The 16,619-nt window shown below is 41.7% G+C and overlaps 1 protein-coding gene across 1 annotated transcript; it reads left to right on the top strand.

Moving 5' to 3' along the window:
- The first annotated feature begins 1,360 nt into the window (after positions 1–1,360).
- On the top strand, positions 1,361–2,901 carry CLEC14A (C-type lectin domain containing 14A). The gene has a single exon (XM_074909214.1). The coding sequence runs from the start codon at positions 1,361–1,363 to the stop codon at positions 2,651–2,653; it is 1,293 nt and encodes a 430-aa protein (XP_074765315.1). The 3' UTR covers positions 2,654–2,901.
- The last annotated feature ends 13,718 nt before the right edge of the window (positions 2,902–16,619 follow it).

Raw genomic sequence — 16,619 nt, 5'->3', positions numbered from 1 at the left:
TCAGAAAATGAAGGTTAAAAGCAGATTCCATCAAGCTGCCGTTTCTTGTCATCGAGTATTCAGGGAGAAGGCAAACAAAACCAGGAATGGCTTGTGCCTTGTCTCTAAGCTAAAGCATACCGTACGTAGGAGATACACCAGGTACTGGGGATGTACTTTGTATAGTACTTATACAGATGGTATTTTTCCCCTATACCCCTCACCCTTATGTCAATAGAAAAGAGGAATTTCATGAGCAGAGACAACTGCTTCCTGTGCTCTCTGCTGCCCAGGACACAGGGTCTGGGGCAAGTGAAGAAGTGCAATTTTAAGCTTTTGAGTTTTCTTCAGTATAGTTTACTGCAGTTCTAGCAATGCACTGGGCAACAGCAGAAGCTGCTGGGCTTCCCTAGGAAACAGTCTGTAAAACACTTTGTCCATCAGGACAGTTTCCTGCTGGAAAACTTACAAAAGTTACTCAATATTTAGAATGCATTATGAAAACAGGCTGTGCTTCAGAGCTTCATTACACAGCGTGTCTGTACACCCATCTTTCTAATTCTTCTTTGAGGCATCCAGAGAAAATGAGTTATATCCCAGTGTAGGCCTAGAGTCAGTGAGATCTGTGCAGGTTGGCCGAAAGCTGGCTGAATGGGACTTGTCATCCACATTTATTGCCTCCAAAGAGAAGTTAAATTCCTAGGGAAGGGCTGAACAGACGCAGAGCCCACTAGCGTGCGCCAGAACAGCGAGGGTACTTTGTGCAGGGCTGCATCCACCTGGAGCTTGGAACCAAGCCTGTAGCACTTGCCTCCACAGACCAACTACTGATGAACCATACTTTTTTTAAAAATTCCGGATAGATTATTTTCTGCTTTATTTCCCCCACTGTTTCTGGGTATTCAAACGCTAGGAATTTGTATTGTATCACACTCATGAAACTAAAACCATCAACAGGGCTTTTTCCAAAGTCAAAGCCTGCCTACGGAAGAACCGTTACAGGGGATCAGTTAAAACTCCTTTAAGAGGGGTTGTAACCTACTCACTTGACACCCGTGAGCTAACTCAGTTTTCCTGAGCGTTAAACCGGTTCGTGTCCTGGGAGCTGAGGAGTTTGGGTCCACAGCTTCGCCCGGCCCAGAAACCCTTCCATGACGAGGTCCCCGCCGCTGGCCCCCGGCAGCGCTGTGCGACGGGCTGGCAGCCTGGGCCCGGGCACCGCCGGGGCGCAGGCTCGAGACTGGCCCCGCCGCCCTCCCGTCCCTCCGACAGCGGAGCGGGCACCGGGCGCTTGCACCCGTCCTCCCCGCCCGCCGGGCACGGCGACCGCTTCCCGGCTGCGCGGGGAGCTGCTGCCCGCCCGGCCGCCCACAGACGGAGGATGCCGAGGTCAACCCCGGCTCCCGACGCGTTTCCTCCGGCAGGCCCGGGGGAGGGCCCTGGCCGCGGGGACGGCGCGCCGCCACAGACACCGGGGCAGCCCGCGCCCCTCGGCCCGCCGCGCCGCGCCGCCGGGATGAGGCGGGCCGGGCCCTGGTGCCTGGTGCTGGCCGCCGCCTGCGCCCTGGGCCGGGCCCCGCCGCCGCGGGCCGCCGTGCGCTGCCAGGCCGCCGGCGCCTGCTTCAGCGCCCACCTCGCCAACGGCTCCTACCCCGAGGCGCGCAGCGCCTGCGGCCGCCGGCGGGGCGGCCTGGCCTGGCTGGGCGACGAGGCGGAGCTGCGCCTGGTGCTGGGGCTGCTGGCGGAGGCGGCGGCCGGGCCCGCGCCGTCGTTCTTCTGGGTCGGGCTGACGAGGAACGCCTCCGCCTGCACCGACACGGGGCAGCCGCTCCGCGGCTTCTCCTGGGAGGGCGCCGGCGGCGGGGCGGCCCCGCGGGAGGTGCCGGCGGCGCTCGGCCGGTGGGCGAAGGAGCCGGTGCGGTCCTGCATCACCGCCCGCTGCGCCGGGCTGCACCTGGCGGCGGCGGTCGCGGCCCCCGACGGCCGCCCCAGCTGGGGCTGGAAGGAGCGCCTCTGCCAGCGGGGGAGCCAGGGCTACGTCTGCAAGTACCAGTACGAGGGCGCCTGCCCCGACCCCCGCCCCGCCGGCGCCCTCGGCCTCGACTACCGCCTCCCCTTCGAGGAGCGCAGCGCCGGCCCCGGCTTCAGCCCGCCGGGCACCGCGCTCACCGTGGCGTGCCCCGGCGGCGAGGTGCGGCTCAGCTGCCAGCCCCAGCGGGGCGGCTTCGCCTGGGAGGGCGCGGCGGAGCCCCTCTGCCCCTGCGGCTACCGGGGCCCCGGCAGCGGGCGGTGCGCCCAGGCCGCCGGGTGCCGCGATGCCGCCGGCGGCTTCGCCTGCGCCCGCACCCCGGACGGGCGGGCCGCGACGCCCAGCGCGGCCACGGCGGAGACCCCCACCGCCGCGGGCGGCCCCCCGGAGCTGCCCGCCGCCGCCACCGCCACCGCCGGTGGAGGGAAGAGGGCCGCTCCGCCGACCTCCTCCTCCAACTACGTTTTCGTCCTGGTGACGGTCGCGGTGGTGGTGCTGGTCATCCTGGTCATGACCGTCCTGGGGGTCTTCAAGCTCTGCTTCAACAAGAGATCCGAGAGCCGTGGGGACAAGGAGCCGCCCGAGGCCGGCAGCAAGGCGGAGGCGGGCTCCGCGGAGCGGTGCGGAGCAGCGGGCGGCGACTAGCCCCGGGGCGGCGGGGACGGCGTGGGGCCCGTCCCTCGGGGCTGCCCCGAGCGGCAGCTCCCACCCCGGGCAGCGCTCGGCTCCCCCAGCTCGGGGAGGCGGCTGAGCGGACAAAGCACTTTGCCAGACGGGGGGCACGCAGCGACCCCCTTTTCAGGGGTTTGAGGTCTTCGGACAGTCAAGAGTCTTTGTCGGTCTGAAAAACAATTATGTAGGTGCTGACATAAGTAAAATATAAATATAGTGGCCTGGCTGACAGAATGATTACTTACTTGCAGCTGCAGCAGTTGTGGATTTTTACCTTCTCAGAAACTGTTCGTCGGGTGCCTTACAAGTGTAAAGGGAGCACACTCACCTTTTTGTGATTTAGAAGTCACTCCTTGTCTGAGTGGGACTTGGAGGCTCTCATTTTCTTTCTAATTGCTGGAATGTTTGGAGAGGTGAACTGCCGTAATTTTGGAGGAAACCATGACCCGTACTTTTCAGACTGACATTCTTACACATGAAGAGCATTTCTATACTGAGAAGGTCATTAAATTGCTGAGGAACTGGGAGGTTAATGGGGAGTCAGTTTTATACTTCAGCTGATGAAAAGATTAAAGAATGATTTAAAACCTAAATCACTGCTCTGTTTGTTACTTCATACAATATTCATTTTTATCGCAGCAGAGCAATTTTTCTCCTAAGGTGCGTTGGTACAAAACTTGGTTTCTGTGTGTAATATGCAACTCCCTTGCAATCAGACAAGGTGCTGACAATCTGTGCACTGTGAGAGGACTTCACGTGGGTCCAAATACATCATGCATATTCCACTCTTTTTAGTCTGATATATTGTTTTCCATGGACTCCCTTGAGAGTAAGGAAGGAAGGATTCACCCTTCGTGCCCCTTTCTAAATGAAGTAAACAGTTCTCCAGTGAGCTCCCTTGGGAAGTCCCGTAGTGACTTCTGTCCTGGCTGCAGGACTAGCTGCCTTTGCAGTTTGGAGTGCTGATGTTCACTTCTTATTATTGGTGTTGGTCTTCAATTAAAGTAGTAATGCTAAATATTGACTCAGGGTTTTCTGAGTGCAGTAATACACAACTGGATCTCATCCAAGCCTTTTGGGATGCGGAGATGGTAGGGAAATACTTTCTTCCCTTAAAAGAGCTTTAAGCTATGAAATGTCTTTTTAAAGTTGCTTTTTTGTTTTCCTCTCTTTAAAGCTGACCTGACTACTGCTTTTGTTTTGTCACTTTCCTGTTGAGTTTGGAGAACTCAGTTTCAAAGAATGTGCATTATTACCTATTTTTCTTGCTTGAAGATTAATCTGGTGTAAACATCTGCTAAGGATAAAGTATGACATAGCATGGGATTTTTCTTTTTCCCTCTGTTTAATGATGATAGGCTGTTGCTATCTGGGAGACAGTCTTTTGCTTTTGTTAAGGGGATCCCAGACATTTGTGAGCCATCAGGCTGTTCATAGCCATAAATTCCATCATTATCATGACAAGAATGAAATCGAGCTAGGTGAGAATGCTATTCATTGCAAAGCTGTCAAGTAATTCGCATGCTTTTCTAATATATCTGACATTTGTATTTCAGAACGCAAGCATTTCTAAGCCTCAGTAGGAGGCTTGATTCTACATTTGGATGTGTACAGATTTGGAAAATGACTTAACCAGTGTTTGTGGAGCTCCATTCTTCTACAAGGGACTGTATAAGCAAATAGCAACTAAGATGAATGAGTGTCTCCCTAAGTTATTTCTATGCTTTCCTCTTACCCACATATCAGATGGCTGAAATCTTAATGGGACTGTACAACTGTCCAGGAATGTTTTTCCAAGCTCTAGAAATACTCTCATTCTGTCTCAGGAGCCTGAACAAGCACACAGCTAAGTGCTGAGTTAAGCGCCTGTAACTGACTACTTCTTTTGGCATCTCTCAGGATTTGACTCAGACTATTCAGTTAAACAGTACAAGTTCATGCCCTTGCAAGCCGTTCACCTGTCTCATCTTATTATTCTCATTTTACTCTTTGCCTTGGCTTCCTGTGAAATCACATTTCAATTTCAGAGTTCTTTTTCTTACACTTGAGATTCAGGATTAAGCACTAGACATTTGTCTAAAGGACTACACAAGGGTTCTGTTATATTTTCCCTGATTTATAATTTGACTCAGCTGAAACCAGGCTATTTGGCATCCAAGGATGGGATCTGTCTCCCCAGGTGCAGACAACTCTAACAGCTCATCTAGACTTGTCTATTCACCTAGACTTCCTTACAGCCTATAGAGAGAAGTATGTACTCGTGATTTCTCTCATTTTAGACTAGATGTTGAAAAGAGGGCCAATGAATTGCATCCTAAAAGTGCCATTGCTATACATCGACTGTAAAGAAAGCCTAGGGAGGCTACTCACATTTAAATGCTTGTAAAACACACATCTAAAATTAGAAAAATCAGCTAACCTCTCTCCAGCTGTGCAAGTCACTTTTCTAAGAGCAAGTTCACAACACCTTGTGTCTCTTCAAGGCCTGGCTAAATGGCTATAATTTCACCATAGCTTCTGTTGGTTTTACACGTTAGAGATTCTTGGTTTGTCTGTTTGGGTTTCTTTACCTTCTTTTTGCATTCAGCAGAATACAAAGCCAATAGCATTTGGGTTTGACTGGCACCTGAGCAGGTTTGAAATGCATGAGTTTCTTTCCTTAATGGTTCGGACCAAGAAGTGGATGGTTTGGGAGACAGGATAAAACATTTTTGCTTTCCACTCTCAATTTAAATTGTGTCTTTCTTAAACAGGAAACCAATAGATAACTGACAAGTGGACTATTGGCTTATACCATAACCATGATTCAGTGATCTGCAAGGCAGATTCAATGCATGGTTTGCTGTTTACATCCATAGGAGGAGAATAAGTAAGGACATAATGAGTACGGATGGTCATAACAAGGATTTATATAATAAAAGTATCTGGTGATGAAATTGGATGCAACTTTCATTTAATTCTTATGTAGCACCATATGTAAAACACACAATCAAATGTAAATATTTTTCCAAAACATAGCAGAGATGGAGAAAAATCTTGACCCTTCCCCTCATGTTATGTATATGCCCGTTGACTAAACATATTATATAAGCATATTATATTGCAGCTGTTTTTCCAGTACAGGAAAAAGGTTATTTCACCCCATATTGAAGCCATATAAATCACATAAACTTTGTATCTGTGAGTTTTGCAATGGATACATTTGTATGGAAGATTTTAAATAATTTAGTACTTTCAGTTCTAGTGATTTGTATTAGGTGGGTGTTTTTTAAATTGTACATTCCCTGGGGTATTGTGTAGTGTTATAGACCCTGGCCCTTAACTAGAGGAGTGGATGTAATAATGTAATGATAATTAAATGGTGGACACAAGAATCTGTGAGTCCATGTTTTAAAATGGTGATTTCTGCAAAGAGTAGGAATGTCCAAACCTCTCACAGTGGTCCAAAAAGTGTCCCTTGTTGCCAATTATTAAATCTTAATTTTTAAATTTCCTGAATTCCTCTAAGGATAGTTTGACTGGTAGGCACATAATTTGTCAAGTGGACATTTTATTCGTGAACATATGCTGAATTTTTAATGGTTTGTATTAATCAAAAAATCAGAAATAAAATTTTAATTTTCCCCAAATTTTTGATAATTATTTGTACTGCTGAGGTCTTGATTAAGCATGTTATAGGATTAAAGTGAAATCTAAAAGTGGACATGGGCAAAATTCAAATACTTCAGAGAACTTTTCTCGTTTTTTAAGTGTAGTATATAGATTAAAGAAGATTAGAAAATGAATGGATTCCGTGCTTCCCCCAGGAAGGCTAATTTCCTATCACTTAATTTTTTCATGTTTTCAGCCCTCGTTATCTTTCCTCATTTATTGCATGGAGCTTAATCACTTGTACATGCAACTTAGTTCCTTCTAGAAATAATATTTTCTGTTTCTTCAGGATGTGGACATTTATGAAGGCTGTAGAGAGGTGATTCATACATTTCACCAGTGATATATTACTGATTTGAAAGGCAAACACAGCAAGGCAGCGTCGGTAACCACACTCCCAGGGCTTCAAAATAGGTTAAGCTCATGCTTTTCATTATTCCCCCAATATGCAGCCTTGCCTTTCTCTGGACTTGTAGTGCTCTGGCACTGGGAGACTGGAAAGTGAACGTGAACAGGCAGTCATCTGTTTGCAAGCAAGTCTTTTCCCTTTTCTGTATTGCAGGCTTGAAGGACTGCTTTGCTGTAGGTGAGGTACCCGAAGGCAGCTGTGGAGGTGGAGAGGGCAGACACAGTGCTGGTCCCACATTTATGATGTCCTTTCCCTCCTGCCACCTGGTAGTCCTTTCCTATTGCAAGTCTGAGGCAGAGGGATGGGGAAACAACTACTATTATGTATTTAATGGATAAAGTAAAGAGCAAGAATCCTGCAGGTCCAGGGAGAGCTTGAGCTGAGGAGGGAGAGATAAGAAAGACAGGCAAGTATCTATCTTTACCAGGGTGTATCTATCCTTACCAACCCCTCACTGCATATTTTTTCAGGTGTTTGTTACTTCAAAATGTGGTGGTTTGCAAACAAATAAACCTTTTCAGTCATTAATCCAGGAAGAACACATGCACTGTAATATGTCAGAAAAGCATGGTTTTGTTTTTGGAACGTAACCAGCAGGTCTTGTGTTTTGTACTGATAAGAATGCTTTACACTGTTCCCTGGATCATAACACAGGAGCATAAGGACAGATAGTTTGAGTGAGATTAAAAATCATCTAAGTCAGTAATGTCTCTGTGACGATAGCAAATGCTTTAGTAAATAGAACAGAAAATCTGACTTCGGTAAGTGACATTTCTCCTAGGTATTCTAAGGTTGCAAGACTGAGTTTGACAGTGAGTTCATGTCACACTTGGTAGACTTCTATCAATTTTTCTAACAGAGTTTGGATTCGATTTATTCCTTTTGGCATCCAACAATTCTGTATCAGTAAGTTCCACAATTTATTTACATGTGACATAAAAAAGTAGACCAATTAATCTTCTCGATTTTCCATACATTTGCCATACACTCCTTCAATCATCTCTATCCCGTTGAGGTGTCTATTTAGTTTCTTCTTTTTCAGAAACAATTCTATAGATCTGATTTATTTGTTATTATTTTTTGCACTTTTTCTTATACTGTTGGATTCCTTGAGACATCCAAATTTAGAAACTGTTGGAGATGCAGGGACAGTATAGTCTTCTATGATGGCTCAACAGTGTCATCTGGTTTTTAAAAGTTACTAACATAACCATTTGTTCTGACCACTGCAGAGAACTGTGCTGATGTTTTCAGAGAATTATCCCTCAGTTCTTTTCCAGATCATTTATGAGAACTTTGAACAGAAGAAGACCCAGGACAGAGCCCTGTGAGTTTCCAGCAGGTTTCACCACACTTAATAGTACAACTCTTTCATTAGGGAATTCCTTCTGAATTCTTAGGGGAGCACAAGCCTCTATTAATAGTTTTGTACTGTCATCTGTCTGATTTACACCAAAACTCCTACAAACTCTTAATTCTGATGAACTTCCACAGACACACCCATTGCCCTTCTTCTTCTTCTTCTTCAAAATAAGGATAGTCCATAATAAACAGAGGCAAAAAGATTTCACACTTCAGCTTTTTCTCTGTGACTCTTGCTTCCAGGAAAGTTCTTAAATACAAACATCATTCATCAGCATTAAGAATGCTGGTTAGTTTCCTGCACTACTGGATTTTGCATTGGTAGTTGCTATGTCTTCAGGCAGATATTTCTCTAAATATTTTTTTTGACCTGCTTTAAAATTTTACTATTTATTTGCTAAAGTTTACCCTTTCTTCTGTTTTCTTTATTTGTACTTGTTTTCAACTTCAAATTTTGTCCATTTCTGTTGTGTACTCTTTAACCTTTTAGATTTTTTGTGGAGAAAGTGGTCTTCTAATGTCTTCTTTTGATAGGTAATATGTGTTTAATCTGAATCCCTAATATCATTAAATAGTCCCAGTGCCACCTGCAAGCCTTTCCCCTTTTAGCTGTTCCTTTTAATTTCTTTTTAGCATCCTTCTTAATTTATATGCAGCTCCCTGCTTTGAAATGAAACATTAGCATAGTGAATGTTTTTAGCTATTTTACTCAGTTGTTCATTTTAGTTATGTTTTAGTCAGTGTTCAGCCAAATAATGTCGATTCGTGGGACAAAATAAGAATCTGTTTCTTCTGTTGTGGGTCATCTTACTAATATGCCACGAATGAATTATTAAAGATGTCTGGAAACTTAGTTACTAGTCAGTCTGTCATGATAGCAGTTCACAAAAACAAACAAACAAACAAAAAGTTTTGTTGTTTGTGTTTAAATTCTTCCCTCTCCAAGAAAGTAATGAATTGTGTGTATGTAGTGCATGTAGCTTTTTCTCAGAATACAAGCCTCCTAGATTTCATGGCAATAACCCTTCTCACTCTGCCGTGTTAGTGGTGGCACTTAAAATGAATTGATTGTCTTTCAATTATACCTTACCACTGAGACGATGAAGAAGATTCGAGTCCATTTGAAGCAATTCTGATATCCTGAGAGAATAAGTAATCATAAGAACACATGCATTAGTCTTCCAAAGTAAAACAAAGTTGCGTTTTATTCTTTTCTAGATTCTGAAGCTTAAAGGGATGTGAAGATAATATATAGGATGAGCATCAACCTATTAATAAACAATGTGCATTACAGTCTGTTCTCAACTATACTTAGTGATATTATATTATTAGATAACCAAAAGTTTTACATCACAAGTCTTCTTTTACTTACCTACACATCAGACAGATACTAATGAGGAAGATTTCATTACTTGCAGATAAATTGACCAACCTAATGCTGTTAATATCCATCGCAATTCCATGTTTTAGATCTCTCAAAAAGAATATCCTGCTGCCTTGTCTTATAAAGTCAGCTTTGCTGCAGTAAAAGACAAGAACTTAGATTTAAAAGCATGTTCTTCTTTTGTGTTAAAGTATGCATATATCGGTATACATTTACAGAGAATATGCTTTCCTAGAAAAATTTTTGACTGTGGAATCAGGTTTTTTTGAGCAAAATTCTATCTGGTCAGGAGAAGTCCTTCTGCAGACTCTAGAATCTATTTTGGGGCAAATATGACTGACAGATATTTTTCTACAAATATGAGTGTGTCAGGTTATTTTCCTCCATGCTTAGGCAGTTTATTCTCTTGCTTTTTTCAATTAAATCTTAGTTCTAATGAAAGGTTCTTGAATGAGTACACTGAAACCTGCAATTCTCTGTAAATCAGATAAGCCATTTCGGGAATGTAGTTTGATATGTCTTCATGCTAAACTAAGTTCAGAGTTTTAAGGTCTGTGCAAAGGAATATGTGAACATTACCTTTTGTTCTTAAGAGTATATATTTCTCTTATGGGAAGTAGTTTTCCCACTCATAGCAATGAAGATGATTTTAAAGTAAGAAATTCTGTAAATCTTATATTATGATGATGACAAAGCAGGGAAAATGCTGCTGTATTCCACTTCTGTCTTGTTGATATGGAGTTCTTTGTGTTGAGCAAAAATATGATGACTTTTTTTCTATTTTAATGATAAAAGGAAAGAAAATAATGCATGAAATTCAGAGCATCTGAAAAATCCCAAATAAATTAATGTTTTAAAATATCTATTACCTCTCTGTTTTCTGCATTGTTTTCCTGAGTTTCTAGTAATTCCATGAAGTAGTTAAATTATCACTTGCTTCTTAGAAAAAATAAGACAGTATAAGATGGATACTTTCTAACCTTTGAAAAGAACAGCTCACTTTGAAAATAGCAGCTGACATAAACCCCAAAACCTCATCTTTCTTGCTGAGTTCGAAGTTTATGTATTTGCTGTACCCTAATCAATCTGAATTAATTATGTGAAAGAGCCAAGTCCTGCTTTATAATGCCTGTACTACAGTTTTTTTTTTTCTTTTCCTCTTTTCTTAACAAAATGATCTCTCCTAGGCATCCCATCCTTGATTTTTCTTTATTTCAGATCCCTTCTTTCTAAGGCTCTTCAGTGTCAGATATAGATCAATTTTGCCTTATTTCATATCCATTCTACCCACATATTGAGTCTTTTGCCCTGATGTGAATATATCTCGAATGTTTTGCCTGGTTTTCTATGGCACCCCATAAAGCCCTGCAACCTTCTTTTCCATCGTAAATAACAGGAACAACAACAATGACAATTAAACCCCCACCTTTCCCTCACACCCATAACAACTTCACACACAGGTGTCTGAGAGCACCATTCTCATAACTTTTCTTCCAAGTTAACTGATGAGGATTTTGTACAATCTTGTATTAGTACAAGCAGCAGATGAGATTCAATTTCTTCTGGACTCATCATGTGATCAGTTAACAGCAACTGGCATAAACATTAAAATAAAGTTTATATGGTGCCACCCAAAAAATACATTCTCTGTGTTTCTTATCCTTCATTCTGGTAAATTTTCTTTCATTCATTCATTTGATCTTGTGATTGATTTGTGTAATTTTTCTAAATCTAAGGCACGAACAGTAGACTACATCTACAGCTGATGTAGCTGTTCAGAACATCACTGAAATGTTACTGATAGTAGCCAAGAGTCTTCAGTAGGTAAATAAGCAACTTTTGTTATGAAGATGGCCGAGTTTATAGAAAGAACACAAAATGGTATAGAAAATACAAGACATAAGATAATAAGCATGTTTTAACATCAAAGCTGTTCTAGTTTTCATGAAGACGTATGAAACTCCATTAAAAAAGCTTCTTTACTGTACAGTCAGTTTAGCTTCTAAAAGTGTCTTTTCTCTTCTGTGACTAAATGATATGCAAAATAATTCTGCTGCAATGTTAGGAAAATAAACTCACTAATACTGATATTGATTTTCTTTTCCATAAAGCAGTGCTTTTCAAATTTTTATTTTACCCATGACTTGTCTCTCATTGACTGGATAAGGGGCCAAGTTCCATCTATGTCTGTTTTTAACAGAAAGCAGAGAACAACAAGATCCCCAGCCTTGAGCTGGTACTCTGATAGATAATGCACTTTTAAAATATGTTTACAATGTATTATAATCTCTTTATCCCAATTAAATAATGAAAATACCGTAATCATAGCCGCCATTAGTTTTCTGGTTTAGACCTCAAATGGAGATGTTCATCTTACCCTAGCTGGGGAAGGGTGTGGTTGGTCCATGTAGTAGGCATGGGGCATGATTTTCTGAAGTGCTTGGCAATTGCAGCTCTCAGTCAGTGCTAGCAAGCTCCAGACTTTCTGAACATCAAAGAAAGTCTCCTAATATAGTCACTCCAGTTCTAAATTAAACACTACTCACGTTTTTTCCTCCAAGATCACCTTCTCCTACCTGCCCCAACCTCTCCAGCCATGCACTTGCCTCCTTGGCAGAATTAATGCTCCAATTACCTATACACAATAGCTGCACAAAAGCAAACCAAAGACTTACTCTTGCCTAAATAGTAAAATCATGTTAACTGTTAGCAGCTGGAATCTGAGTTTTACTAATTATGAATTCCTTTATAACCAATATACGTTCTAATTCATCCCTTAACAGGCCAAATAAGTTATTTATATATTTTACAAGAAGGAAGCGTTTATATGTGCATGCAAGGATGTGTGTTTACACTCATACATACTTGCTTTGTACAGCTTTGCCACATTTTGAACTGCTCCAGCTGACCAGCAATCATGTGAGCTTGCTGTTGTAAATTTGAATACCTGCAGGTCCTGCATGAATCAGTTGAACTCGTAGCCCTTTGCTTTTATCAGTCTGTTGGCACTGGCACCAACATTACTCAGCATTGTTCAGCATTATGAGGTGCAGTGTGTTACAGCATCCTTGCAGAAGCTCACCCCTTCCCTCTGGGTTGTCTTACAGAGCTTCACAATTGGTAGAGCCCACGTGTATGCTGAAAACAGCACTGTCACCAACAAGGTAAGTGGAGCCAATATAATCCAATATAAGCCAATAAAAATTACCATGATCATCACAGTGATCAGCAGGTCCCAAGTCATAAATCTGGTAATTCTTATCTGCCATACAACCCCCATAAACTCTGCATTTGGGCAATTTTATCTCAGCCTTTCTAGTTAGGAAGCTCAAGAACCCACAGAGCAACACTAAGTCATATTATACAGCATAAGAACTTGTATAGAAAATAATTTTTTTGGGGAAAAGGGAGAGTAGAATGAGTCTTATGTACATTTATATTGCTTTCAAGGTGACTCTACCCATCATAGACATGATAAGCATATAATGACAAATGTATTCCATCCAGACTGGAAATGAAAACCTATATATCTCAGGTAGGAAACACCACCTTGCTGTGTTTCTGCTTCAAGGCTGCTTACTACTCTGCCAGACCCAGATTTAGGCTTTTGGGAAAACAAGGTTAGAAGGTGGTGGGCATAGTTATCTTTTATTGAAAAGCATCTCTCTTGTCAAAACTGTGCTTGGTTTGTAGCCATCTAGTGACATACCTTGAAATACTCTGGTTCACCTGTTCTTGGCTATTTATCTCTACAAAATTTAATATCTGAAAGCGTTATTCTCGAAGAGAAATCTAATTAACAAATTACCCTTTCTTCCTGTGGTTTAGCCTGCAGTTATCGGTCCAATAAGGCTCTGAGTTGAAGAGGGTGGAAGTGCTGAATACACAATGCAGTAGAAATATTTTATTATCCTCTAGAGATTCACACTTCACATTCTTGTCTGTAGAGCTCTGGAGTCTGGTAAGTTTTATAGGGGCTCAAATCACAGAGTATAGAACATTGGATTGATGTTTCTTTCTTGGTGAATTTCTTCTGACTTTTTTAAAAGTTACTTTTCTTGGATTTTTTTTCACATGATTTTAAGACACTAATTTACACTGCTGTTGTGGAGACATGGCAGAGAAAAGTAAAATCTTACATAACTTATTCATTATGGGTCATTTTGTTTCAGTGAGATTTGGCTTAATAATTAAAATTAGGATGACGATTTTTAGAAATTGGTTAAAATACAGTATGTGGTCAAAGTGTTAATAGAGTGTACCACACACATTTGAAATGTAGACTTTCAGTTTTTTCAAAACCAACCAGAAAGCCTTTTATTTTATTCTGATTCAGTGGAAATCTTGCACTTCAGAAATGCTTATGTCACATTCAGAATTCTCTGTGAAGAAATCAGATGGGTTCTTTAAGTGCTGAATGCAAAGAAAACCATACACTGTGGGAACTGCAAAGAAGCCATACACTACACATGTTCACTGCTGTAGGGACCATCTCAGGAGTCAGAGGATCCGCATGGGGTCATCACCTCTTTCATACACAGCCCAGATGTAAAGTGCCTCTGCGACCGGTCTGGTTCAAGCCCACTAACTGCACGCAGCATAGCCTCAGGATTATGAGATGTGTCTTCTTTCCTACTGCGCTGGGGAGCCCAGTGAGAAAGGAGTTATTTCCTGCATACCCTCCTTTGAGTGGAAAAATGCTGCAGAGGTATCTGATGTATGTGCCCTGTGAAGGCCATTCTCTCATTGTGTGAACCACGGGCAATAGTTCAGTCCACTGACTAGATACTACTCAGAGCTATCAGGGTACAGGTCTTAGGCTAAACAAAGAACAACAGAAGTCGCATAGATTGCAGTGGCACAGGGCCAGTTAAAAAGTGTATGCGGTATTTCTAAAATATTATGCTCATCAGTAAAATGCAGGAACATACTACTGGTTATAAGTTACAGTTAACCCATTTGTAGATGAATTATATTATGTTATGCCCTATAAAGAGGCAAAATGTCACCAAGAAATATGTCACTGTACTCTTTTTCTTTCAGTGAATTAAGCGTTAGTTCAAAGAATTTCCTTATGAAATCTGAAGACTTATTTGCAATTTGGAAAGCATTAAAGAGTTCTGTTTGCTTTCTGGTATAGCTTATTTCACAAGGACAACTTTTTTTTTTTCCTGGTAGTTACGTTCTACTGTTTAGAATAATAACGCAGAATGAACTAACATTTTATCCAAAGAAAATTAAGATTGATTTACAGTTGTTGATCAACTCTCCCACTGCTAAAGACAAACTGAACTCAAGGTGAAAAAATAGCAGGAAGAACTGTTAGTTTAGGATAAGCAGATTTTTTTTTTTCTAGCTTAAACTATAGAGGATGTTTGGGCCAGTAATCTTGTGGGCACTGCTGGCTGGGAGTGAATCAGTGCATCCCTGTGCAGGAAAGCCTGCCATCTACTGAGGCACCAACAGCCTCTGTGGCAGCGCCCTGCTGCTCTGCCCACTAGAACAGACATTAAAGTGCATATGATGGTCGGTGTGCAGGCATCCATCACAGCTTTGTTTAAAGGCAAAATAAAAAAAAAAAAACAAAAAACAACCAAAACACAAAACCAAAAGCAAAACACCAAAAGACCTAAAAAGAAGAAAGAAAAAAAAACAGGCTCAACTCTTCATCAAAGCTGAGTATTGGGTATGAATCACTGCTTCTTAACTTTTGCTTCATGTGTCTGATGTTAAACAAATCCACCAGTAGAAAGTAGGCTGACTTTAATCTGACCACACATAACAATATGCCTGGGTGAAAAAGACCACATAAGGTTATGAGATTTATACCATTTTGAAGAGATTGTGATATTTTAAGTGAAGCTTTACAAATAGCATTGGGTGGTATTGTGGGGCATTTTACTGTTTTGACAGATGTTTGGTTTCTGTGAAAAGTTAAATAAGCTTATAAAGAGATTTTGTCCTTTTTTCCTCCATAAGTGCATGTAAAATATTACCACAATATTTTCATGTTTTCTTTAAATGAGGTCCAGTGGGAAGTAAAAGAAAAGAAACTGTACAATTGTTAAAGCTTTCACAAAATATTTTAATAAGGATGTAACAGCTTCCACATTAGCAATTTTTAAACTAAAAGGAGCTGACTCACAGCCCATGTAAGTGAATTAGGATTTTTTCTCACATTTCAATGGGCTTTGAATCAGACAACTTTGAAATACTAAATTTATACATTCATTTAACAGTACCTAATTTTTGGTGAAAGAAATGTACAAAGTAGTATCCTGCTTTTTGCTGCTGAGAAAAGTTAAAGGGTATAATTTAACAAAAACCTGTATAAGTCCACCACTGCAAATACTAGATGCCTGAATTGTCAACTTTACACTTAACACTGTACTTAAGCACCGTAGCTACCAGTACAATGCTACGGGTATGCTGCTACTAGAGATTTTTCCCAATCTCCTGATTCAGATTACCAGTAGTTATAATAAATACAACCACAGTATTGTGCTAGAGAAGTGATTTGTCACAGTTACAGGGACACCTGCCACTGTGTGACACTGTTAACACAGGCGGTAGAAAGCAAAAAACAGAGCTGCTTATTTCATCACAGTCCGTACCAATTCTTATGTCTGGCATAAGAGGGAGCAGGGATAGAAGGTTTTGTTTAATCAGCTGTCATTTATCAAACACAAAAGCTTAATTCGTCTATACGAAAATTGTTCTGTCATAAGATGGGAAGAGAAAATTCAAGAGAGAGAATTTTTGTGGGAGAGACAATGTAGATGAAAGAGTTAGAAACAGTGACAACCTTTTTATCTGAAAAGGAGCCTTCTTGAGCATCACCCATTTAAAATGCAACCTTGCAAGTAGCCACCACAGACATAAGTACACAGTATAAATTGCCTCAGAGAAACACATTCACAACACAGTGACACAAATCAAATAAAAAAATCAAACAAAAAGACATCTGGTACACAATAAAACCAAGATTCTCAGAAATGAAACATTAAGCAGCTTTGGGCCAGTATATTACATTGGCAACCCATGAAACCCATTTTATTTTGTTTTAGTGCAACAGAAAAAGCTAGAGCTAGGGTAATAGCTATTATCAAACAGCTACTTTTTTTTTTTTTTTT

This window comes from Athene noctua, chromosome 6, assembly GCF_965140245.1.
Source record: "Athene noctua chromosome 6, bAthNoc1.hap1.1, whole genome shotgun sequence".
NCBI lineage: Eukaryota > Metazoa > Chordata > Aves > Strigiformes > Strigidae > Athene > Athene noctua.
This window is presented reverse-complemented; position numbering and strand designations above follow the sequence as displayed.